The sequence below is a fragment of the Limanda limanda genome, chromosome 15 (assembly GCF_963576545.1).
Source record: "Limanda limanda chromosome 15, fLimLim1.1, whole genome shotgun sequence".
NCBI lineage: Eukaryota > Metazoa > Chordata > Actinopteri > Pleuronectiformes > Pleuronectidae > Limanda > Limanda limanda.
In genome coordinates this window covers 17,180,582-17,205,272 of record NC_083650.1, presented here as the reverse complement: position 1 = coordinate 17,205,272, position 24,691 = coordinate 17,180,582, and the positions used below count along the sequence as shown (strand labels likewise).

General features: G+C 40.7%; 2 protein-coding genes across 3 annotated transcripts; one reads left to right on the top strand and one right to left on the bottom strand.

The window, feature by feature from the left end:
* The first annotated feature begins 2,700 nt into the window (after positions 1–2,700).
* cfl1l (cofilin 1 (non-muscle), like) lies at positions 2,701–5,810 on the top strand. The gene is made up of 4 exons (XM_061087339.1): positions 2,701–2,767; positions 3,655–3,941; positions 4,934–5,010; positions 5,138–5,810. Exons 1-4 carry the CDS (start codon positions 2,765–2,767, stop codon positions 5,254–5,256), a joined length of 486 nt encoding a protein of 161 aa, XP_060943322.1. The 5' UTR covers positions 2,701–2,764; the 3' UTR covers positions 5,257–5,810.
* Positions 5,811–9,378: 3,568 nt separating this feature from the next.
* On the bottom strand, positions 9,379–23,167 carry rrbp1a (ribosome binding protein 1a). Of its 2 annotated transcripts, XM_061087892.1 has the most exons (27): positions 22,980–23,167; positions 19,921–20,743; positions 18,713–18,867; positions 18,465–18,587; positions 17,556–17,708; positions 17,270–17,388; positions 16,924–17,077; positions 15,800–15,938; positions 15,382–15,563; positions 15,243–15,277; positions 15,079–15,154; positions 14,920–14,957; positions 14,374–14,455; positions 14,237–14,280; positions 14,066–14,144; positions 13,876–13,974; positions 13,684–13,770; positions 13,492–13,581; positions 13,212–13,304; positions 13,053–13,103; positions 12,878–12,958; positions 12,011–12,094; positions 11,693–11,770; positions 10,993–11,076; positions 10,787–10,885; positions 10,032–10,175; positions 9,379–9,892 (listed from the first exon to the last, which is right to left on the bottom strand). In XM_061087892.1, the coding sequence occupies exons 2-27, from the start codon at positions 20,723–20,725 to the stop codon at positions 9,854–9,856; spliced, it is 3,213 nt and encodes a 1,070-aa protein (XP_060943875.1). In that variant the 5' UTR covers positions 20,726–20,743; positions 22,980–23,167; the 3' UTR covers positions 9,379–9,853. The 2 variants fall into 2 exon arrangements, with proteins under 2 accessions (XP_060943875.1, XP_060943876.1); XM_061087893.1 differs by lacking the exon at positions 11,693–11,770.
* Between the last annotated feature and the right edge of the window lie 1,524 nt (positions 23,168–24,691).

Below are 24,691 nucleotides of genomic sequence, written 5' to 3'. Positions count from 1 at the left end.
AAAGAAGAGCCAACTTTGAAAACATATCTGAGCACACCCAATAATAGTCATACAACAGACATGAAACTTGAACCGAGGTGAGAACAACAATGGTTTTTCTCCATGCAAAAGTTTCAGGAAAGTTACTTCTTGCAGACCAACCCACATCTGCGAGAAGCATGTCTGCATGAAGCCAGGGCTTACAACTAAACCTGGTCTTAAGAACAATCTTATTTTAACTTATGAGTCATAACACTTGTCCAAAGACTTATATAAAAAACGAATGACTCAGCATGTAGCAGGTATTCTTCATACACACCCTGCCACTGTCATTGTATGCATATTGTTCTTCTATATGTCGCACTATATGCAAGAGGAAATGCTTGTAGATATTTAACAAAACACATGTTGACAATATGGATTTTTGGTATAAGAGCCATCCTTTAATCTGTGCAGAACTATTCTTAAGAAACCTTTTAAATAATTCAAGGACATAGGAGCCATTTCAAGGAAGAACATTTTCATCTGTAGAGGATCTTTATTCAAATTCTGTTTGTGTCGGGTTTGGTTTAATTGATGCTGTTTCTCTCATAAACAGAGGAAACAGTAGTTAAAAGTAACACTTTCCTGAAAAATGTTCAAGTGTTAAAGAATCAGTCAGACTTTCCACATGTTGTCTTATGCATTTAAGAATTCTGACTCACACATATATTCTTCTGCTACTTATGATGATGATGATGATGATGATGATGATGATGATGATGATGATGATGATGATGATGATGATGATGATGATGATGATGATGATGATGATGATGATGATGAGGATGATGATGATGATGATGCTGATGCTGATGATGATGATGATGATGATTGTTATTGTTGTTGCTGTTATTATTATGACTACCTCGGCCAAGGGGATCTGTTCATTTGCAGGATTATTTTTTGGTAACTTTCTTTAACACTGTGAACTGGGACACATTTTTCTTTTATTTCTCAAGTAATTATGTGTAGATCTTGATGAAGAAAAAAGTGAAATATTTAGGAGGTTGGTATAGAAGAGTGTGTGCAATTTGGTGTGGATGTAGCTGAGAAATGTAATGTCTTAGCACAAGGGTGGCCTAGGTGGAGGTATGTGCTCTATTGAGAACATTTCTAGTTCAGTAGTTCAGACATGAGTAGTTCAGACATGAACCAGCAGATGGCAGAGTGCCTATAGAGTAGAGGTGTGCCGCTTTGACGTCACTGACTGGGTTGTGGCCAGACTTGCTGTGTGCTTGCAGCAGCATGCAGCTTTTCACTCACACAGCGCTATGCAGCAGCCATTTCCTGCCCTGTGTGCTTCAAGATTGTGATTCTTTTATAACTCTGAAAGCGTTGTGCGGAATGCCATTAGCTCTGGTAGGGCAGGCTTTACCACAGTTATGATAATAAACGACCCTCGAGCTACAAAATTAGAGTTTTCAGTGGGTAACTCTATTGTACTTTTGCTGAAGGAACTGTCAACAGTTTGATATATATGATAATGTCTCTGTTTTTTCTTCACAAATAACTGGTTTTTGACGCTCGCAGTGCAAGTGTCAGCCAGTGTAAGTTATGACATGCTGACATTTAGACACCCTGCTTTTTGGAACAGGATGTGGGACGGGCCTCTGACTCTGTAACCACTAATCCTCACAGGAAGCCAAGCTACTGTGGTGTTGAAGCACAGTGTCTGTATTCAAAAACAGTCACTGAAGAGGTGGAGTTTATTATGTTCTAAATTCTACAACAAGGGGAACTAAATTATGTGTATCATCTAAAAAGAAGATGAAGAGGATTCTTCTCTCGTGTTTCAATAATCCGGGACAGTTACTGTTTTTGTCGCTGGCAGTTGCTGTAATTCAGATATTTTCCCACAACACAGAGATGAGTGGCTCTACTTCTTCACTTATTTTACAGCTCTACAAGCCTATCCATGTGCCACTCACAAGATAGTTATATTATCTTATGCAATAAAAATAGTCTTTTTTTTGTTGTTGTATTATTAACATTTCAAGTAACTAACGAATGGAGAAACGTACTTTCAACCATCGGAAAAAACATGATGTAAGATGAGAGGAGGTTCCTGTGAACTAAGCCCCTGATTTTATTTTACACTTCTGGACTCTACAGATCGTATCATCATAAAGATAATTTATAAGGTTAATTCAGTTTAAATGCGTTTGTTCTTTTTCCTTCCTGTTTTCTTCTTTGACACAGATAGGCACATCTCTCTTCCCACAGGTAGGGCAAGAAAATCCTTTTGGCACATCTGCACACTCATCTTAACCTTTACCATATAAGGCCACTGAGCCACGTCCCACAGGCAGATGAGTTAAAAATGTGGACAGGTTTGTTCTCCATATAAGGATGTCATGTGCCGCACCCACCCATGAGTGGCTCAAGATCACCTGGGCTTTTAAAGCCTCAAAAGGAAGGCGTCTACAATACTGAACTCAAGCAGATGGAAAAGCAGACAAATAAAAAAAAGAAGCTTGCCCTGTATAGCGCTGATATATTTTCACTGTGATTTAACACGCCGATGATGACTGCAATGAGAATAAATGCACAGAGTTTGCTGAGGCTGCAAGCAGCTGAAACTGTCACACCTGGGAAGAGGCCGGGCCAACTTTGGGAGGTGTGCTCATTTACCACAGCCCCTCCCCCATGAGTCAACCTGCTCTCTCTACTTATGACCCTTCTTCTTTGAGGCTGCTGCTGCCATTTTTGTCTGCTGCCTGCTCCTTCACACATCTGAAGCAAAATGGTGAGTAGCTTCCTCAAAGCATTTCACTGGATTGACTTTCACTGTGTCAGTGGACACATGTAATGTAGAGGTGACACTCTGAAATGCCATATCTTCATTTTAATGAAATCTGAGAATGAAAAGATTAACTGAGACATTATGTCTGAGTATAAGATTTACATTTGATGTAATTTAAGGTGAAAAGCTTTGCAAGTGAACAGAGAGTTTGGTGTTTGACTTGTTCAAGGTGTGGTTTTGCCTCCAAAATGGAGGGAGCTTTGTTTGTGGTTGAAACTTGTTCTGAGAGAATCCTCCGGGGCGGTCTTTCTTGTACTAACTTGTTCCACAATGACTGGAATGTGACAGAGCCGAGGCCTTGAAGATTCACAGGGAAGCTAAGCTCATGGCACGTTACTGAAAGAAAACTGACGCGATAAAGCTGACACAATATTTATAAAGTGTCTTAATGGCGTGAACACTATTCGTCTAGTTTTAAAGAACTTCCTGTTTCTTAATTTTTCACTTCTGCTTTTGGTCTCAAAACCAAAGCACAACTGCACATCTGCTCGATTATGAGCCAATCCTCCCCAAGTGTTTAAACTGTGATAAGTTTTCCATCTTGGAGCTTTAATTCATACACCTAACGGAGAAGTGCGAAGTTACTTAATCCCATATTCAAAATGTTCAGGAAATAGAACTTTTTGAATGATATGAATGAGATTGAACCATTTGCACTTTTTAGACATTGTTATATATAACTATTATAGCTGCATTTGTCTTATGAATCTGCCCTCAAGCTTTAGTATGTCATTCATTGTACATATGGCAAGCCACGACAACAATGTTGATTGTCTTTTTAATATTTTGTCCCAATGCTGACTTGAAACATTTTGTGTTTTTCTCAACAGGCGTCAGGGATCAAGACTTCTGATGAAGTGACGACGCTCTACAATGAGATGAGACTGGTGAAAAATGATGCAAATCAAATGGAACGCATAAGATTGGTAGTGTTTGAGATCAAAGACAACCAGATCCAACCGACCAAAACTTTCAGGCAAAAGGATCTGCTCGAAGTGGAGAATGTCTACAAGCTTTTCCTGGAGCAGATGCCCTCGGAGACATGCTGCTACCTCCTGTATGACTGCCACTTTGAAACCAAGGACTCACCCAAAGAAGAACTCGTACTTGTGATGTGGTAGGTCCTTGTACTGCAATGGAAGCATAAGAAACTATTGTTAAATTATTGTCTCCAACTGCACCCTAAACCTGTAGCAGACCATAGAATCACCAAGCAATATACAGTGGCATGTCGAGTAAGTGAATAAGAGATGACCTATTGTTTTTAATTTTATAAGCAAGATTGTTTTTATTTCACAGTTTCACAATAACTGGTTTAGTGAGTTTCTTGGTCCGTCTCGGATGCGCTGCTCACTTTTCGACAGCCTTTAGGTTGCCTTGTTTAGGTGTTGGTGATGATGCAGGAAATGCTTTCTCATGATACCTCCCCCATGTAGTTTGTATTTGTGTAGGCGTGGCTGCGCAGTAGAACAGTGCACCACCACTCCAGCCTGCTGAATCCTCCTGAAGGTCTTCTGCAGTCAAACGCAGGCTCTGATTTTCCTCTAGCAGTTTACTCAGACACCTTTTTTTGTTCTGCTTGTGTCACTGCCAAGATGACATCAGAGCCACAGATCTGAGACTGTGCTAGTCTCCCCTCACTACGACCTAGAAGAGGTCTTCAACCTATGTCTTATCTTGTGGTATTTTACCTTTTACTCAGTTCACATACCCCCATATTTCACCTCTTCACTAAATCTACATGAAAGAGCATACCTGGGAATGTTTCTTTGTCATTCCCTCTGCAGAATGCCCTTCACATGCTGTATCTGACCTTCCTTGCAAGGAATAATGTTTACTTAAAAGACTATTATTCTCAGATAAGTCTCACCAGGTCAAATTTCCATCACACTATTTTTTTTTAAATAAGATAAAGATTTCCTAAGTAAGATAAAGATTTGGTCGTCTCCCCCCCCCCCCCCCCCCCACATGTTAACAGAAAGAGAAATTTCAACCAAACCTTTCCATTCCAATGTAATCCTTGTGAAAAGTGACATTTTATACTGAGGTGACACTTTCCTGTTTATGTATATGAATAATTATGTTAATGGTGATTTCTCTTCCTATCAGGACTCCTGACACATCAAAGTGCAAAGACAAAATGGTCTACGCCAGCTCAAAGCAATCCATTAGGAAAGCCGTGCCAGGTAAATGTTTTTCCACTTCTTTCAATAGATTTTTTAAAAAACATTTTTAAAACTGATTCTGGTAGAAGCTTAGAGTGCACGTTGCATTTGGGCTTTGTCTGTAACACCCTGTTTGTGTCCTCCACAGGTATCAAGCACGAGATGGAGTTCAATGACACTTCTGACTACGAGATCGAAACCTTTGCAGAGAAACTGGGGAAAAACATTTCGAAGATTGAGGGCCACCCTTTTGGATGCAGAAAGTAATTAACAAAGCATAAAAGGTCAAGTAAAGGGGATTTGAGATGAGGACACCAGGGCTTCTAAATTAACCTCCGTTTCAAGGATTGGGTCGTCACAGTTTAAAGGGAGGGGTTAGACATGGGATTAGATTCCTGTTACACAACAGCTGAGGTCTGTGCTCTACTACACGTTCTAGTCACACCAGCTTGTTGACATAATATAATTAATGATTGGAGGTATTCATACTTTGATACTATTGTCTGTCACTTGACTATTGGTTACAATTCCAAGTGATTGCTGATATGTACAAACCGTACATACATGATGTTAGAACCATGTCTATTCCATCTGCCTTGCTTTAGGGGTTGGTTGATAACTTCTCTGCATACAGCTATATCTTACACACCCTGTTAGGTTTAAAGGTCAAAATATCCAGGCTAAAACTCTGATATCTGTTTTTCTAGACTCTTACACTTTAATGAATACAAAATAGTATGACTTTTACAAAGAAAAATTATTTCAACGAAAATGCAGGAGTCCTTGCATTGAGTATTGTCAAATAAATTTGATGGAATCAATTAAGTGTGTGTGTGTGTTGTTTTTTACCTGATGATTTCATGATTGACAGCGTAGCTGGTATTCTGCCCTTTGATCAGCCCTCCTGAGACCTTTCACCTTTTTGCAAGTCGTCCTTTAACATTACAACCCGCTGTAATTACGATTGGTGCCTCGTTATTGGGAGAAAATGGAGCCTATAATTAACAAGGGGGCAAGGGGTCAGACAAGGGGGAGGGTCTTGGCACAAGGATTCTGCCTCCTTTCACACAACCTTAGGCCTTTTGGTGTTATACTTCCAGGTTCTATTTAGAGGGTTACCAAAATGACGCCAGCTTGTAGGTTTTAAGTTATAACGTGTGTGTGTGTGTCTGTCTGTCCCTCCCTCCATGTCCCTCCATGTCCCTCCCTGTCCCTCTCTGTCCCTGTGGGAAGGGTTTGAGGAAGTCTAGTAAAGAAAGGGAGCAAAGTATGCTGACCTGGTAGCCAAGTGCTGGAGGAACGGATGGAAGGCTTGCTGTGAGTCGGTGGAAGTGGGATGTCTGCTTTGCAGGCCAGGCTCAGCTACATCTGGTCCTGAGGTACCTCAGTATCTGTGGGCTGGACGAGAGTCATTAGAACATTTTCAGAAGCTTCATAGAGGTCTTTCTGTTTATTTATTTGAAAGGAGCAGTGCTCATTATTTGTAAGACAAAATGATCCGAGCCAGAGGTAGCTGTATAAGGAAATTTCCATCTGTTGTCCCTAGCCAGTACGCTAAGCTATGCTTCAGCCTCAAACCAATCCAGCCCTTTCCCGGTATTCAACCTTAGTGGCTCCAGTTTCATATTTATTAAAGACGTGAGTGGCGTCAATTTCATTTTACACAACAGGAAAATGAAACAAATTCCCTGTTTCCAGCCAATTTTGTTTTTTATATTACTGTTTAATTTCTAATCTTCAAATAGTTGACTGTTGAAGATATTATCTTCAGAGTTTCATCTGCCTGGAAGCCATTTGCAAATCTGCATGGACACAGCACCTCCTCCCTTCAGCTTCAGACCTGCACGCTCACACCATCTGTCACCTCTGCTTACGGTTGCTCAACATCCTTAGTTTGGAAGTGAGCACAATGATATGCGGTTCAGGGGAAACAGGTTTTAAAACCTTTTTCCTTTGCCTTCGTAAACTAACTGTGTTAAAGCTAGGGGTAGCTAATCATGGAAAAGTTAGCAAGAGCAGGCATCCCACCATCTCCCATCAACGCTCTCGTCAAAGCTACCCCCCCAAAACACATAAAGACAACTTTTCTGTGACTCATTTCTTAACTCCTGGCTATTGTCTCTGCCTCAGCCAGGTATGTTTCTGCCTGAGGGCTCCGTCACTGATCTGCGTCAGCGGAGCTACAACATGAGATCTCTGGCAGGCCCAGTTCTAGACTACTCAGACTGGGGGGCAACTTTTCCCACAGTAGACTTTGTGTGAGCATTTATCCGAGTTTTAAAGAACTTCACAACAGAAAATTCATCCAAGCTGTGGTATAATACTTCTTTCAATTTAAAATATGATTTTAACTAGGAAAACATAACCAAGAAGAATGTAGAGTTATTTAGAGTTCACAAACAGTTGATAAATGTTGGGAAAAAGTCTAATGCTAAATATTGTAGATAGCTGTGCTTGCTAGCTATTTATCTATTAAAATATAACAACTACCAGCAGCGACAAAGCAACACCTTTTTAACCCGACACTACAACAAACAATGCAATAATTTTGAACAAAAAAAAGCTTTATTAAGATGGAGGATTCTAGGAAGAATACTAATATGCTTCCCCTGTCACATATGATTATTATACAAATGCTTTGCATGCAGAATGAACACTGGGGAATACGTCTTTTGTCCTTAGTGTCAAACTAGGGCTGGTTATCGCCACTGATTTCCCAATTTGATTCGACTCTGATGAACAAGTCTGGTTTCAATTCAGTTTCCAATTTTATTTGATTCAATATGGATTCAGTTAAGGATATTTCATTGTACAATAACAATTTTGCTTGAAAACGAAATAAATTCTCAAAGAACTAAATCTGTAAACTGTGCAAGGAAACTTTTAACTTGGTGCATTATTATAAATATTAAGGTAGACATGTCATGTTGTCCCAGAAATTATTGTGATAAATGATATTAAAAGTATCATTCTTGGAACCATTTCATGCCACTGAAATAAAAATATCGTAGCATAACAATAATAACACTTACAAAGAGCGATGAACTTTAAATTCTAGTGACACCAAACATTTGTATGCCTGCGCGGAAGCACACATGCAGGTGACGTGTTCCAATAAGGAAGCTGTGACAAACAATACAGCAATTAAACCCAACACTGAAGATTGTTTGTATTGATACAGGTTGAGTTAATTTAAAAAGTTTGCTTTGGCAAATGGACAAACTGTGAAGACCTGGAGACTTTGGCTTGGTTGTCCTTTGAGTAGTGTTTTGGTTTTCCAACAGCACCTAAACCCCCCTGGGGACCAGAGTGTGAGAGACTGTGTGTGTATGAGTGAGTGTGAGTATGTCTGTCTATAGTTATTAAGGCCAATTTTGGTTGACTACCATCATTGTGAGGACATTTTGGCTGGTCCTCAAAATGTCAAAGGCTTGTTTCTGAGTTAAGACTTGGTTTTAGGGTAGGAATTAGGTTAGGCTTTATGTTGTGTTTGTTAAGGTTAAGGTAAGGTGCTAGGGAATGCATTGTCAATGAGTGTTTTCACAACTATAGAGACGTGCATGTGTCAGTGAGTGATTGAGTGAGCAGTCCGCCTCGCTCCAGGAGAAAAGATATGCTCAACAAGACTCGCTAAAATGCTAAAAAAACAGCCCTATATTCCAAACACCAATTGGGTGGGCGGACTAGAAATTCTCGATCTGGGCCTGTTCTCTGGTATAACTACTGCATTTCCTTAAATAAAAGTAGCCTATGTACTCAACTAAATGCCAAGGCACTATGGTAGCTCTACATCTTACAGTCCTGAAATAGTAACCAAAACTCTGTTAAAGCAAATGAATGGATTCAGTCAAGTGCTTTTACCTTGAAATGGGTACAGGAGGGGTTTGTGACAGTAGACAGATATAAAAATTAAAACTGTGGTGACAGATAATTTTCACTGTCAATTTTGCGGTGAACCTCACGGAGAAACTCAGCGAGACCCTGACTCTCTGAAGAACATACAGGCAGTGTGGCTGCTCTAACGTGATAACATGGGTGCCGAAACAAACAGCAACATTTTCGGTGATACACATGAGCTGATGTACCCAGTGTGGTCTGTGCATTTTAGTACGGTGAGTTACAGACACTGACTTATGTTCCTTACTTTTTTCAGAAAACTTTATTTGTTGAAAAAATCCAGACGTGAAGAGGATTTTAACAAATACTATAAAAAGTGTTTCACAAACAACTCAGCATCCCGTAAACTTTAAAGCAAGTGGCAGATGTTTGGTGCACCGACTTTCAGATTAACGGTTTGATTCATTCCAGATCTCAAAGTGTGTCAAAATACAGGTATTTTTGTCTCGCCTCACTGTGGGTTGATCACAACAACAAAGACACAGACAGGGATGACAGGTGACACTGTAGTTTATTCATTCATACAAATTTGATGTGTTATTGGCTGCCAGCTACAGAGGACAGCAGGCCCTAAAAGGTACTGCATCACTGAACCATAAAATGTTCCCATCATTCGACCACATAGAAAAGACATACAAAGTAATTGCACAGGTTGATGTACGTTTGACGTACAATCGGTTTCCCTTTTAACACTGAACTATGGGGAATTGTTTGGATTATAAGGCAGGGGGATAAATAACTTCTGACATAGCCAGAATGGTTGATGGAATGTGTGTTTCAGGAAAGACTGCAGCAGGACTCCCTCCTCCAATCTTACTTTGAAAAGTTCATATTATATCAAACAGGATTCCTACAGTTGCAACAAATGCAATTAACTACAGTAAAAGAAATAAATTGTTTTGGAATGCATAACTATGGTAATCATAAGGCATATTTGGCAGTTTGTGTAGTGTCCGCAGTATACATGTCAGACGGACGTTCCTTCCTTCAGTTCCACATATTCGCCCTTCAGAGTGGAAAGAAACAGATCAGAGTCAATAAACAAGCGGTCCAAAATCCTTTCATCTAGAAACATGTATTTGTATTCTAGTGTTAAGCCCTGAGTCTTCTACTGGCCAGCATATACCAGGTATAAGTTTTGTCACCTTGCCCTCCAGGTGCTCCTGTAGTGTTTTCACTGTGTCTCTCTCTTTGGTCAGCTGCTCCTGTGTTGCTTTGAGAAGCTGCTGGAGCTTGGTGGCCGCCTGGCCCAGGTCCTTGGACAGCTTCTTCTCCTTGTCTAGGCGCTCCTGTGGGGACAGCAGCAGAAAGTTACTTCAAAGCAAAAATGACACTGAACATATGGAGACTCAACGTCTTTAATACTCAAGTTCCTCTCCTGCATTGACAATACTCCATGAAACAAATATCTTATAGGCCTTCAAATCACTTTGAAACTCGCAGACCTCAGGTTCATTTGGTATTGTCTGTAAATATGAAAATTAGCCAACCCTATCTACCTATACCTGCAGCTGAGGTGCGTGCTTGAAGAACATCAAACACCTGACCCTCTGCTTATTTCCTGTTTAGGTAAGTAATATACAAATGTTTGAAACATAGAAAGTAATTGTTATGATCAACTAGCTCTGACTTAGCTACCAGAGCTAACTGAGCTTGCAAAATACTGTCAATTTGCTTCTCTTGGCTTCTTCGCGGATTAAAAACTGCATTAAATCAAACTGCTATTGTAAAGTTAAGTGAGGCAATAATGATAGTAATATGCTGAGTGGATTGGAGTGGAGTGATTGCTCGATAAATTATTTATTTTATACACAATTTAATATTGAACTTGGGTCTCCATTAAACCAAGTGAGGGTGTGTGCTTTAAAAATTAGATCTGTAAAAAAAAAGGTCAACACACCTTGACTTGAGCAACATCCTCTGAGTCAGTTTGTGGTGACTCTGCAGAAACCTTCAGAAGATCCAGCTGAGTCTGAAAGACTGTGATAGTTTCCTGGGCCTGAAAGTTTGACAACACACACTGATGTTATCCAATGAGAGTGTATTCAGAGCTTTCTGGTGTGACGAGACTAGAAACAAAAACAGTGCATCGTCGATGGCTGCTACCTGCTCAAACTCCTCTGAGAGCTGCTGCCCCCGAGCCTCCTCCCCATGCAGCTTCTCAGTTGTCTGACTCAACTCATTCTGCACCTGATGGTAAGCACACAATAAATATATACACTGAAAAACGATTAACTCATCACGTGTGTACGCAAGCATTCTCATTCCAAAGCAGCAACAATGCATTCACAAACACAGAAGCTGTTCTGCCAGTGTGCCAAGTTAGTTTCCTTTCACACTATTTCAGGTATAAGGCTCAAGACTAATGTTACATTTCTGTTGCTGTTAAGAATCCTACTGAAACATTTTGAAAAAAACAAAAAGGAGGAGAGATGGGCATGCCAGAAAAGGTTAGAAAGAGCAGTGTTAGAGTTATATTCACTCAGTCAATGCAAATAATGGTTAGCACAAACAGTTGCTGTGTCTTGGGAGAACTGGACGGACTGGAAAAACAGCTTTATCATCCGTTGCTTAGTATCGGTGTACTGTGACCACATCCTTGATTTAGGACTTTGTGGTGTCTGTATGACACAGATCACCAAAAACCAAAAAAGTGTGGAATGATAAGTCAATAAAATGTAATGATTTTCTAACAAATTTAACCAAGCTGATTTAGAAAACTATTAAAAAAACAGAAGTGTCCGAGTCACTGTCCAGTACTCTCTGACAGGAAGTTAAGGGTGCCCTGTGACGTTTGCACCCTGACCTGACTGGGTTGAGCCTCAGCTGGGCCATTCTGTTCGCTCTGAGCCCTCATCGTGACCTCGCCCAGTTGCTCTCTGACCTGAAACAGGAAGCCGTCGCTCGTCACTGGTTACATAACCTCCATGGGTCCCCTTTGTGTTACATGTCACTGAAACCTTACTGAGCTGGATGTGCATCAAAGCACTGGATTTTACACAAATTCCTTGGCATGTTACATCTCAGGAAAAAAAAATCTCCATCTGTTCTCAGTTACATTGGTGTATGAATCTGTGAATACTTTGTAGATTATAGGAAAGCAGCTTAAGTCAGTAATAGTCACCTGTTCAAGCTCCTCCTTCTGTGCCTGGGATTCCTTCTGGGCCAAATCCAGCTGGCTCTGACACTCCGACAGCTGCAGCTGCAGCTGAACATAAGAGCACAGCAGAGGAATGAACAGATGTCAGACAGATACTGTTCTACATGCACCATATGAAGCTGAACCTTAGAAAGAATACCACAAATTACAACATTTAATTTATTAAACACAAAATCTTCAGAATGTTTATGCCCTCATGTTTATCAAGGATTTACAAATTCCCTATGATCATTGGATAGTGGCCTTCTGGTAGTTATGAATGACTTAACCAGCTACGATAATGATGCTTCTGTTGCCGCTTTTAAATCCCTTCTTAAAATGTTCTTAAAAATGTTTTTATCTGTGTGAATTTTAATGTATGCTATTGAGTCATATTCCTTTTTATCGTTTTGTGACACACTTTGAAACTTTGTTAAGAAAAGTGCTATACAAATAAAATATATTATCATATTATTATAAATGCCTCAAACTACCCACATATCCAACAGTAAAAGGTTTATACAGTATAATTAAGTCCAACACACAAATGCTCACTGTTTGTAATGCTGAAATTTTGTTTCTGATATGAACAAATATGGAAAATAATTAAAAAGATGGACTGTTCTTCTAAGATCCTCCATCTCTGTGTTGCTGAAGAACAGATTTCTTTATCTTTAGTTTGTATATTAAGTCAAATGTCTTTTTGGAATACAGGTCTACAATTTAATTAATATACAAGTTGACCTCCTTAACAGGTGAAGTTGCATATAAAAATCCAACAAAAACTGTAATATCAGCATTGCCCATTTCAGTGACGCTGCTGTAATCTGTAGATTTAATTTTCTCATGTACCTGCTCCATCTCCTCTGAGGTTCCCTGGTTGTCTGACTGCTTCTCCAGCTGAGCTTCCAGAAGCATCATCTGCTCCTTCAACTGCACACACGAAGAAGAAAAAAAAACATATTTAGAGACGGTTACCTCAAGTGGCCATTTAAACTTGCTTGGGTGGTGTGAAAAAGCATTCCACCTTATCTACACTTTGATCTTCAGCCTCCAGCTCGCTGACTTTCTCCAAAGCCTGGTAGTGCAAAGACAGACACATCAGTTTAAAGAAATAATTTAAGTGGACCAAAAAGTGGTGAAGAAACATTTAAAAAAGAACTGAGTTCAAAGAGATAGAACTTACCACCCTCAGCTGTTCCTCTGAGTCAGCCATCTTGGACTTCCATACCAGCTCTTCCTCTTCTACGCTCTTCTGCAGATGTTTCAGCATTCCTTCCTAAAGTAGACGGCACCAGGATTAAATGAGCTGCATATATCTTTTCCATAAGGTGTACAGCACCTCTATTTCATCCCGACAGGAAAATGTCCGCACTTATGTGCATGTCTGAAAGCAACCTTGTTCTAACACCCAACTTAGAGACAGTTTGTATTGTATCATTCACATCATGATGTCAGTCACGTACTGTTTCAGCCAGAATTGTCCTGTACTGTTCACACTCAGCCTGAAGGGAGCCGTGGCTCGCTTCAGCCTCCTTCAGTTTCTCAAGTAATTCCTGAAAAAAGAAAAAAAAGGGGGGAAAAAAACATTTTGAATTTTGCCAGGTAAATTCAAACCAGTCAAGGTAACAGCAACAGTTTTTTTTAAGCCAACTTACTGGCAACTCTGTGCTTGAATCTTCCTTCTGGCTCTGCTGGTTCAGAACCTCCTGAGCTTTCTGTGTAAATTCTTGCAACCAGTTGGACTAATGGAGAAAAGCAGATAGAAATATGTCACTTGATCTATTTTCAGCAGAATAATGAATAAATTAGAGATTGAAGATTATTCAGAAACTCAATCCTTTTCTTACCTGCTCCGTCTCTAAAGGTATTTGTGGGAAGAGTGTCTGGAGACTTTCTTTGGTTTCGCTTTGAAGAGCAGTCAGCTGTGCCATGATGTCCTGGTTCGGCTAAAACAATGAATGACAAATCAATAATCATTAAGTAAATTAAGAGCAAAGCAGTATTTGATTGATAAGCCACGAGTGTGTACACACTTACTTCATCAGTCGTCATCTGTTCTTTCACTTCTCTCAGTTGCTCTTCTAATGAGGTGATGAGAACATCCTTCTCACTCAGACTAGTGGCAGAACCAAAACAGAGGCAGAAATTGTTTAACAACAGACCCAACAACAGCGTGTGATGGATCTCTGTGTGTTCACAGTTGTTTACCTGTCCTGTAGTTGAGTGAGTTCTTCTGCAGAGCCATCTGACTGCTGAAACAGAGACAAGAAGCAAAGGAGTTATTCATTGTTCTACAGGGAACCTCAAGGAGTAGAATCATGCAACATAGCCGGAGGTAAACTTACTGCTGCGTTCTTAATTTGCTCCAGCTCTTCTTTAAGGCTTGTAAGTTCCTCCTGTAGCGACGTGACAACACTGCCATCCTCACTGAAATCACATGCAAATTAAACACAGCGATAGAGATAGATTGATGAAGATAAGAAATAGAAAGACAAAAGCTGTAGAGAGATAGTGGTAGTGAGATGGAGAGAATATGGAGATACAGAGATGGGTAGATATTGAGAGAGATGGTGCAGAGTGATAGAGATATAGTGATAGATAGAGATATGGAAAAATAGAGTGATATAAGTAGGCAGAGATGTAGAGAGACATGAAGATAGATAAAGGTGGAGAGAGAGATCGATACAGAGATGGAGATTGAAAGATAGATGGAGGTGGATAGAGACAGAGATATAGAGAGATATTGATAGAGGGATCGAGATACACGTTTAGAGAAAAAAGATGGAGAAGATACAGAAATAGACAGGGATAGAAAGATATAAAGATGATATATAGAAAGGTAGCTACAGCTAGAGAGATAAGAGATAGAGGGGGATGAAACAGTAACCTACCTCTGGTTTCTTTGTTCAAGCTCAGCTATAGTGTTCTCCTGTAAGGAGATAAGATTGTTTGTGATTAGCATCAACAATTTTCACATCTTTGTATGAATAAAAAAAATCTGCCAAGGTAATAAAGAAGTGATTTAATCAAAAGATATTTGTAACACTTACGGCAGCTTCCTGCTTTGTCTGCAATTGTTTCAGTTCCTCGTGAAGCGTGCTCAGCTCGCCGTCTTTTTCCTGAAGGCTGCAGAGGAGGCACAGAATCTAAAGTCAACGGAACAGCTCTGGATCTAATGTCAACTCTGATAAAATGAGGAGGATTAAACCCTTACCTGAGCTTAAGCTGTTCCAGTTCTGCAGCATTCACCTGCGGCATCATAAATGACAAAAAGCCTTAGGTGTGACTATGTGGGATCAGCCGTCATGCCATTTAAAAAAAAAAAAAAGTAAAATTGACACAGCATGTTCTACCTGATTGTCCTCGTCCTCCTTTTGGTTCTGACTGGCTTCCAGCAGAGTGTTGATGGAGTCCACCTGCTGTACGAGCTGGCTTTTCTCTGCCTGGATCTCCTCCAGCTGAGCAGTAAGGGCTTCCACCTGAGCAGAGCGCTCCTTGACGTCAGCCTCCAATATCTCTGTACGCTCTTGGAAATCTGCAGGGAGAACACACACTCAACTTTTATGATGCAGCCACTGGTCACAGAAAAATTCCCTAAATGTCTATAAGGTAGTATTTGTTCTACTTGCTGCTGTCATTTAACTAAAAAGAAATTAAACTGAGGCACCATCCATTCTAATAGGTGTAAGTTTTAAAACAAGGGTTTTCTTCTTCCATACAAGTGTTTAAGCTACAGAACAGTAATAATTCCTGTGATAGACAGACTCTGACCTGAGATTGTGCTGCTTTCCTGCTGAGCCTTGTCCAAAGTGGCCTGCAGGCTGCTGCTTCTACTTTGTGTGGTTCTGAGCTCTTCGCACACTTCCTCCAGCTTCCTCTGTAACGCCTGCTCGCTCTCTGCATGGCCAGCCTGAAATAAAATGAGCAGTATAAGTCAAACTGTAGAGGGCAGCAAAGAGTCGCTGAATCAAACTCTATAAAGCAATACTTCACATTATCAGTGCTTGTTTTCCTATTTCCACACACTTAAAGACAAAGATAATAGAATATTCACAGATTTTCCAACAAAGGGGGAACCAGAAAAAGTTGAGACTGTGTAACATGACAAAATATATTTTAACAGCATATTTGGATTTCTTTCAAGGAAGAGATGTTTTATTTATTTAAAGAAATGTTTTGTATGAAGTGCTTTGAAAATTTTGAGATAATTAGTCTGCACTAATCTCTGCAACAAATTCAAACCCGCAAATTGTTGACAATTGACCACAGACCGATGGCCTGAGCGATTGCATAACACGATTGCATTTACCTGGCAGGTTAAAGACCTTAACCTGCCAGAAGGGATGTTTGTAAATGACTAAACCAAATGAGGACTGACTGTCAGGAAGTGTTGACACACTTACGCCACATAACTCGTGACCAACGGCAGTCATTACTATGACATTGTGTAAAAGTGAGAACAGTGAATGAACAGATAATGTAAAACAGGGATGCACTGCAGTCTTGAAGTCATCAGAAAGACAAGTTGTAAATAGCTTCACACTGTTCTTGTGCTTTTACAGCCCGTTAGAGCGGGCGGGTGAGGAGAGATGCTCGGACACGCACGCATTCCAGCTGGTGCTGTGAAGCATTTTCCCTGCAGGCCCATTATTGTATGGCTGCATTCCAGCCAAGCCCTGAGCTCTGTGATTACAAGGCAATTAAATTTACCATAACATTAGAGGGGTGGGGGATAGGTGGGAAAAAACTATGCTTGAATTTTTTGGAGAATACAACTGAATGGCCACTCAATGAAAAAACGGCATTCGAAAAACAAGATTAAGTTGTGGAAACTTGATCATGTCCAAATTAATTTATAAAGGAGATGATGTGGTATTCCCACAGCACAGGCCAACCTGCAGCAGGGAGAGTTGCTTTTCAGCAGCGGAGGCCTTGGCCTCCAGCCCTTTCCTAATGTGCTCATCAGCAAGCAGACTTTCCGTCTTCTCTCCGAGATCCTTGGTTAACTTCGTACATTCCTGACGCAGCTTGGCCACCTCTGCATTTTGTCTGCAGCAGACAAAAAAAGAGAGATACAGAGAGTCAGAACACATGACCATGCAGGCCAACTACTCCAAACATTACCCAGAATCTGTACATACTGTAATACATTTTCAAGTATTACTGATATCAATAGGTAGAGCTACACGCATGTCATTCAGCACTGTCAGTCATTGGCTATTGTAACAGGGAAAGACTCACTTGCTCTCTGCTTGACTGGTGGCTTGGTTGAGGGCATCGCGGAGAATGGAGTTCTCCTGCTGTAGACGGGCAAGTTGGGCATTGGGGCCTTTTTCCAGCTGGTCCTGCAGGCTGAGGACCTGGAAAAGTTTAAAAAAAAAGTTTTTTAAACAACTGGAAATATTGCACTTGCGTTCCTTAGGCGGCTGCTTGGCATTTAATCTATCTCACGAACAAAAGAGTAAAAACCCTTAATAACAAGTCAAGATTATGAAGAGGGCAACAGAGAAAATATAATAGCACTAACCTTTGCATTGAGCATCTGAGTCTGGGCTACATGGTCCTGGTAACTGGCCTGCATGCGAGCTTGGAGTGCGATCATTTCCTGCTCCCTCTTACTCAGCTGGGAACTCAGCCTTGTCTCAACGCCGGCAACCTTGGACTTCTCAGCAGACAGCTCCTGTTAAACAGACAGCAGATTCAGACTCACCTCAATATATCTGTGGCTACAGAGCCAGTATTTCATAAAGTGACATGTCTCTACAACTATTTGATTTATAGTACAGGAAGGTATCAATCCTCGGAAGAGGAATTTAAAGTTTGATGAGGATGATATAGCTTCTGACGACACAAATGTTCTCACTTTTCACTATTCAGGACAAGACCACATTATAAAATAAAGAATGGGTAAAATCTGATATTTTCTTTAATATAAACAGTAACCACCTGTCCTTACATCCAGCACCAACCGTAGTGTTTATGTACAATATCTTAAAATATACAGGACAAGATGCTCTTGTGATAAACCATGGCCTCTCCTCTACTGCCACCTATAGGCTGACATATACATTACATGAGATATGTAACATCTTATGTAATGAGTGGGTTACAGTGAAATTGAGTGAGCTTACTGTGCTCTATGATAATCGTGTTTGTTTGAGTGACTGTGTCAGGACAAAAGATAACAAATGTCTATACAATTTCATGCTCAACTCAGACTTAACCCCTTTAAATTTGAGCACCAACATGTCTTTTTCTCCGCTGCCACCTTTAAGTCAAACTACACTTTGACTCACTGGCAGAAAGGATTTAGGAACAGAAGAGATTTGCATCCATCTGACAGTAGGGGAATCTCACAGGGCTGCCAGTATGGCCGTACACCAGATGTGTATTGTGGCAGGAATTTGGCAACATGTGTGACACTTCAAAGTCTAACCTTGGTGAGTTCTCTAAGACGGTTCTTTGCTGCAGAAGCTTCCTCCTGTTCTGCTGCCAGCTGTTTCTCCCGCTCCTCCAGTTGTTTCTTCAGCAAGGCCACTGGGTCTCCTTTCTGAGTGGCCTGAAAATATGAATGTATGAATGTACAGATAGTTAGAGAAAAATGTACGCAGTGAGCTATTCGTGCTGTGCACCCTAACCAGGTATTGTGGGTGTATTTTTCCTCATCACAGCAGTTTTTCATACCTTGTGCCAGGTGTCCTGAATGATGCCAACTTTCTCGGACAGGATCTCGATGAGCCTCTGTGCCTCCACCTCACTGAACACCATGCTACTGATAGTGGACACCAGAGCTTTGTAGGGAAGGTACAGCGGAGCATCAGTAGAATCCACCGCTGCCACTAAAGCGACAAAAACAATATTTAAAGTTTATTTAAAGTTTGAAACTACTGAGGCAGGTAGTTTTAAAGGCGATATGCAGTCACAGTTAAATCTAAATTCCCACATGGCGTCAGGAAAAGGACAAGGTTGTGACTTGTCCTATGGGTCTGGGACCCCGTGCAGCTTCAGATAGCAAAATGATGGGGCACTGTGGCACCAGGCAGAGCCAAGCCTCGGGCAAGTGAGATCTCCAACCCCCCTCCCCTTCTTACCCATTGTCAGGACACTGAGAGCCTTTGTCAGCAAACAAAACAGGGCAGCGATGTTTGGACAAGCTGGCTTGCTCTATGCCCTCTAGAACTGAGTGCCAGACATTACCCACTTCTGCCATTGGCACAACTTTCCACGGATACAGGCCTAGAAGTTCATCAGTACTGACAGGGTATTACTGCCTTAGATTGAGTGTGTGAGCGTGTGTGTTGTGTGTAAGTAAGTACGTAACACAACTGTGCAGACATGCCCCCATTCTAGCTCTTAACATCCAAGTCTGACTACTATCACCAGTGTTATGGCTAATGTAGTTCCTGCCTTGGGAACCATTTCCATCAATTCAAGGGAGACGGCTAATTTTAACAATGCTGGTTCTTGCTTGACAACATATTGATAGACTCCAGTGACTTTGTAGACTAATCTAGGCCTTGTTGTGCGGAGAAGGGATTGTGGGTAACTGTAGCTTGCAGTGACTTGCAGAGGGTCCCAGCTGAATGTGACAAATTATAGCAGTCCTGTGCATCAAAAGGAAACAATGAGATACAACAGGGGAGGATATCTGGCAGCAGCATTAGCAACAAACATTTTTCTTAAATGCTTTTAAATTATTGGTCTAAAACCCTCATAAATGAGTAAGAATACTTGTACTAAAAATGATGAGGGGAAAGTTATAAAGCACTTAGAAACAATGTAGAGGTGGGATTTCGGCATATTGGCACTGAAGGAAGTGGCAGGTTATGTAATGACATAGTTACTGATTTGTCTCCAAAATTGTAAGTGACAACTCTACAACATCAGCTTACCAGGCTCACTCTTTTTCTTAGAGGACTTCTTCTTGGGCTCCGGTGCTTTTGCTTCAACAGCAGGAGCCTGCTGCGATCCCACAGGGGGCACTGCCATCACTGGGACCTCTTTGGTAACAGCCTCCAGCACTGGGGCAGTCTTGGATGGAGCTGGTGCAGACTTGGCTGGGGCTGCTGCGGCCTTAGCTGAAGGGGCAGACTTGGCTGGGGCAGACACAGGGGCCTGGGTTGATGGAGGGGCTGCAGAGGACTTGACTGGTGCCGGGGCAGACACTGGGGCAGGGGCAGCTACTTGGGTTGTGGCAGGCTCAACCTTGGCGACCTTCTTCTTCTTTTTCTCTTTGGGAGAGGGTGCAGGTGAAGGCTCGGCAGCAGGAACTGGTTCAGCGGCAGGTACGGGCTCAGGTTCTACCGGTGCTGGGGCAGCAGCTGGCTTAACCTCGACAGCAGGGACCGGCTCTGGGACAGGTTCAGGAGCAGCAGCTACAACTGGGGCAACAACGGGCTCAATGACTTCTTCAGCATCAGTGGTGTCTTCTGTTTTTTCTTGCTCTGGGATCTTTCCATTGGGCTTGTCTTCCTTCTTCTTTCCACGGCTTTTCTTCTCAGACACTTTGTCCTTCTTCTTTTTGTCTGAGCGACCCGACTGTATCTTACCTAACTCTCTACGTTGTTTAGCTAGGGCCTCCTCATAAGAGGTCTCTTTCATGGAAAAGGTGGAGACTAGGGCAATCCCGACAGCCGAGATCACCATGAATCCACCAAACACCACTATCCCAAGGGTCTGGGGGTCGTAGATATCCATTGTTCAATTTCAGTAAACCTAAAAATAGAGTGGTAGACTTGTTAACATATTTGCAAAAGTAAAAAAGTTCATATAAGTTATTCAACTTTCCTCTGTGCCTAGACAAAATGAAAACTGACAGCTGGTGTATTAAGAGCAGCTGGTGAGAGAATTGTGATGAATTCTGCACATCTAGACTTTACCCTCAACCGCCTCAAGGTGTCTCTGTTACCCCATTAACTTTTGCCTTGAGGCAGGCTACATAATGCAGAACAGCCTATCTTATCAGCAAACAGTGCATAGCCCCTTGTCATATGGACTCGTATCAATGGTAAAACATGTGCTAATACAGCTGGAAAAAAAAAATCACTCAATGTTCCATTTCTTACACACAGCTTCATTTTAAAGTCCAGCACTGAGCCCTCTGGCGCAGCACAAGCACTGAAACCAACTGAGCCAAAGTAAACACTCATATATAACAACCCCAGGCGGAAAAAAAAAACATTCCCGAAACACATAATGTTGACGATCATTTAGGAAACGTGTCATAAAAAAAGGTCCACAACTTCAAACATGTAATTCTCACTATTTGTTTATCAGTGTTTTACTAACCAGAATGATTTAAGTTATTTTCACTTTCAACTTGTGGTTAGGGTTGTAGGGTTATGCTTTATTATTATATCATCGTGCAAAATAAAATAGAATACAGTGGTTTGGTATGAAAATGTAATTCTACAAATCAAGGCCCCATTTTTTCATAGAGCCTCTGTGGGCAAATTGCCAAAGCAAACATTGCTGAAAAATGTAATCACATTTAATAAAAAATAAAAAATGTATCAGAGCTATAGTAGAGTTTGGTGCATGAGTGAAACGCTGAAATTAACTTACGGCAGAGAAAGAAACCCAAACCATTGAGGCAAAAAATAGTACATAAAGTACATAAAGTTACCAACCACTGGGTGGTGGTTAATTTCCTGCCCTGCAAAAAAAAAAAAAAAAATCTGTAGCTTAAAGGGTCTTTCAACCATCACATTAAAACTCTTAAAGGCTCCAGTCACAAACCAGAATGTCTAGCCTGCAGGAGAGGAAAGTCGACGGAGAGAAGACGACAGCTCAGGGCAACTAAGAAGCTTTTTTTTTTTTGCAACACTATTAAGTTTTATCCCTGTTTTTATTTCAAATGAGGGACAAATGCTAAAAAAAAGAGAAAATGAGGGGGCTTAGCAAAAAGGCAGCATTGTGACGTGGTATAGTAGAGAACTGCTGAGCTGCTTTAGGTGTAATCGAAACATGAGTCCAGAGTCCCTGTTCCCAGCAGGGTCTAAAAGCCACGTACAGAGAGTACTACCTCCTAATCTGTGATGTCACACGTCACTGTATCTCCACTCAGACCGAACTGGCAAAGATGATTTCAAGAAAAACTGAATTATAGGGTGACTCTCTGCAGATGAAAAATGGATCTCAAGGCTCACAAGAGGCAGGACTATACAATGAAACTTACTCTACAGAAACTTTTTAAACTTTAGATTCCTCAAAACTACAATATCTGGCTTTCATTAGTATGCAATGACCAGCTATACGCGAGGCATTGGACATTAAGTCCTAATAAAAAAAAATGAAAATATCAACTTTACTCGTGGAGGTAAAATTCAGAGGAATGCCTGGTGCATTTGATTTTTCCTTTTTCGGGTGATACACATGTTTCATTATGCTTGGTGTTAGACGGTAAGAATAAGAAATGTTCGTACAAAACCACCACACACTTTTTATTCCAAACTTTAATACAACAGCAATGACTTCCAACAACTTGCATGACAGTTTGTTCAAAATGAAGCTAACATGAAATGAATAAAACCGGAGACCACAGCTGGAAAAGGCCTCGACTCCTACTGAGACACGGAGGACCCCTCACATCTTCATCCTTTCTTCAGACGTGCATTAACTCTCAGTGTGCAAATGTGCAAATTACTTATATGTTAATGCTTTTAAGTGGTCTAGCATTTCCAGCTAACACTGTGAATCAATGAACTTGGCTCACGTCCTGCACGTTATGTTTTATAGTGTCGGGTTACGTAACAAAAAGATGAACTATAAACGCTCCCAATAAAACCGGAGAGTAAACATTTAGCACGGAAACGCTGTGGAGTAATTTCCACCATAACTTTATTCCGCAGTTTTTTCCATCCCCCTGGTAGTTAGCAGGAGTTAGCTTCCAGGGGCTAGCTAACGGTGGATCAATGAATAAGATGGAAAAATCCGGGATTCCCACTCTTACCTCGCCGGTGCTGGAGCTGTGTGAAGGGGAAGGAGAGCGGGGTGGAGAGCCGGGTGCTGAGGACGAAGGGACGGGTGTGTGTGAAGCTGCCTGCTGGTCCCACTGTGTGGCTCCTTCTCTTTCTTCCACTGGTCTCCCCACTCGCTCCGCTGGAGAATCCGTGCTCCGCTGTGAAGTCGTGGCACTTCGAGCTGGCTAGACGCGCTGGCCCGGTGCCCCCCCCCACACACACAGCGACCAGCGACAGACGGCGCCTCTGATTGGCTGCAGCGCGCTGGAGCCGGAAGTGAGCACGCCGGGAAGTGTAGTCGTGTAACGTCGACGAAAAGGAGCAAACTCTCTGAGTCAGAGAGTTTTCTAAAACAAAAGGTGGTTTGTTTGATCTGGGAAGTAACGGAGCGAAGTTACTGGAGTCAAGTGCTGCAGTGAATCTGTTTACTGGTCCCACCACGATAATTCTTTATCGTTTTTAACCTGGTGCATTTCACTGTTCTTCATGTTTACACAGTAACAGGAGAAGTTTAGTCCTTTAAATCATATACGACTAAAAACATTATGTCTCAAATAGGTTTTATTTACCCAAGGACAATTACACATAAATTGTGTTGCTAGTTTCCACAATGCCAAATAAATGAATTTAAACATATCTCAAAATGTAATCTTTATCGTTTTTAACCTGGTACATTTCACTGGTCTTCATGTTTACACAGTAACAGGAGAAGTTTAGTCGTTTAAAACCTATACGACTAAAAAACATTATGTCTCAAATAGGTTTTATTTACCCAAGGACAATTACACATAAATTGTGTTGCTGGTTTCCACAATGCCAAAAAAATGTCAAAATGTAATAATGCAAGTACTCATGAACAAGGTGTGTACATTATCAAGGTAATAGGCTTGTACTCAGTTGTATATACTTTGAAAAAAAATGTAAATGAATAACTATTCAAAGAAAATAGTAACAAAAATAGTAACAGAATAACATAACAAGAGTAAAAAGTATTTCTGTCTGTTTTTATATTCAACAGTCAGTTCTGTTTCCAGCAACGAGAGGACAATTACACATAAATTGTGTTGCTAGTTTCCACAATGCCAAATAAATGAATTTAAACATATGTCAAAATGTAATAATGAAAGTACCTATGAACAAGGTGTGTTCATTGTCAAGGTAATAGGCTTGTACTCAGTGTATATATATATATATATATATATATATATATATATATATATATATATATATATATATATATATATATATATATATTTGAAAATGAATGTAAATGAATAACTATTCAAAGAAAATAGTAACAGAATAACATAACAAGAGTAAAAAGTATTTCTGTCTGTTTTTATATTCAACAGTCAGTTCTGTTTCCAGCACCGAGAGAAATATACAATATCATATTAGTACACACTTTCTGACCCAATTAGATTTCTTGCCACAGAAAAAATTTCACACAGAATATCATTGCCTCTGGAGTTTCTGAGATTAGCGTAAAAAACGATAAAGGACTTCTTTATCAGTGTAACATCAGCTGCACAAAAGACTGAAGTTGTGAGGGACATTTATGTTTCACACAGATCAGATTAGTTGTTGGACAGCATGTACTTTATAAGTACGTTAGCGATAAGGCCAATAACACATTCAAACACATTAAACAAATGCATGGAAGAGGAATAATAAATATTTCTTTTATTCACTATTTCCTTTG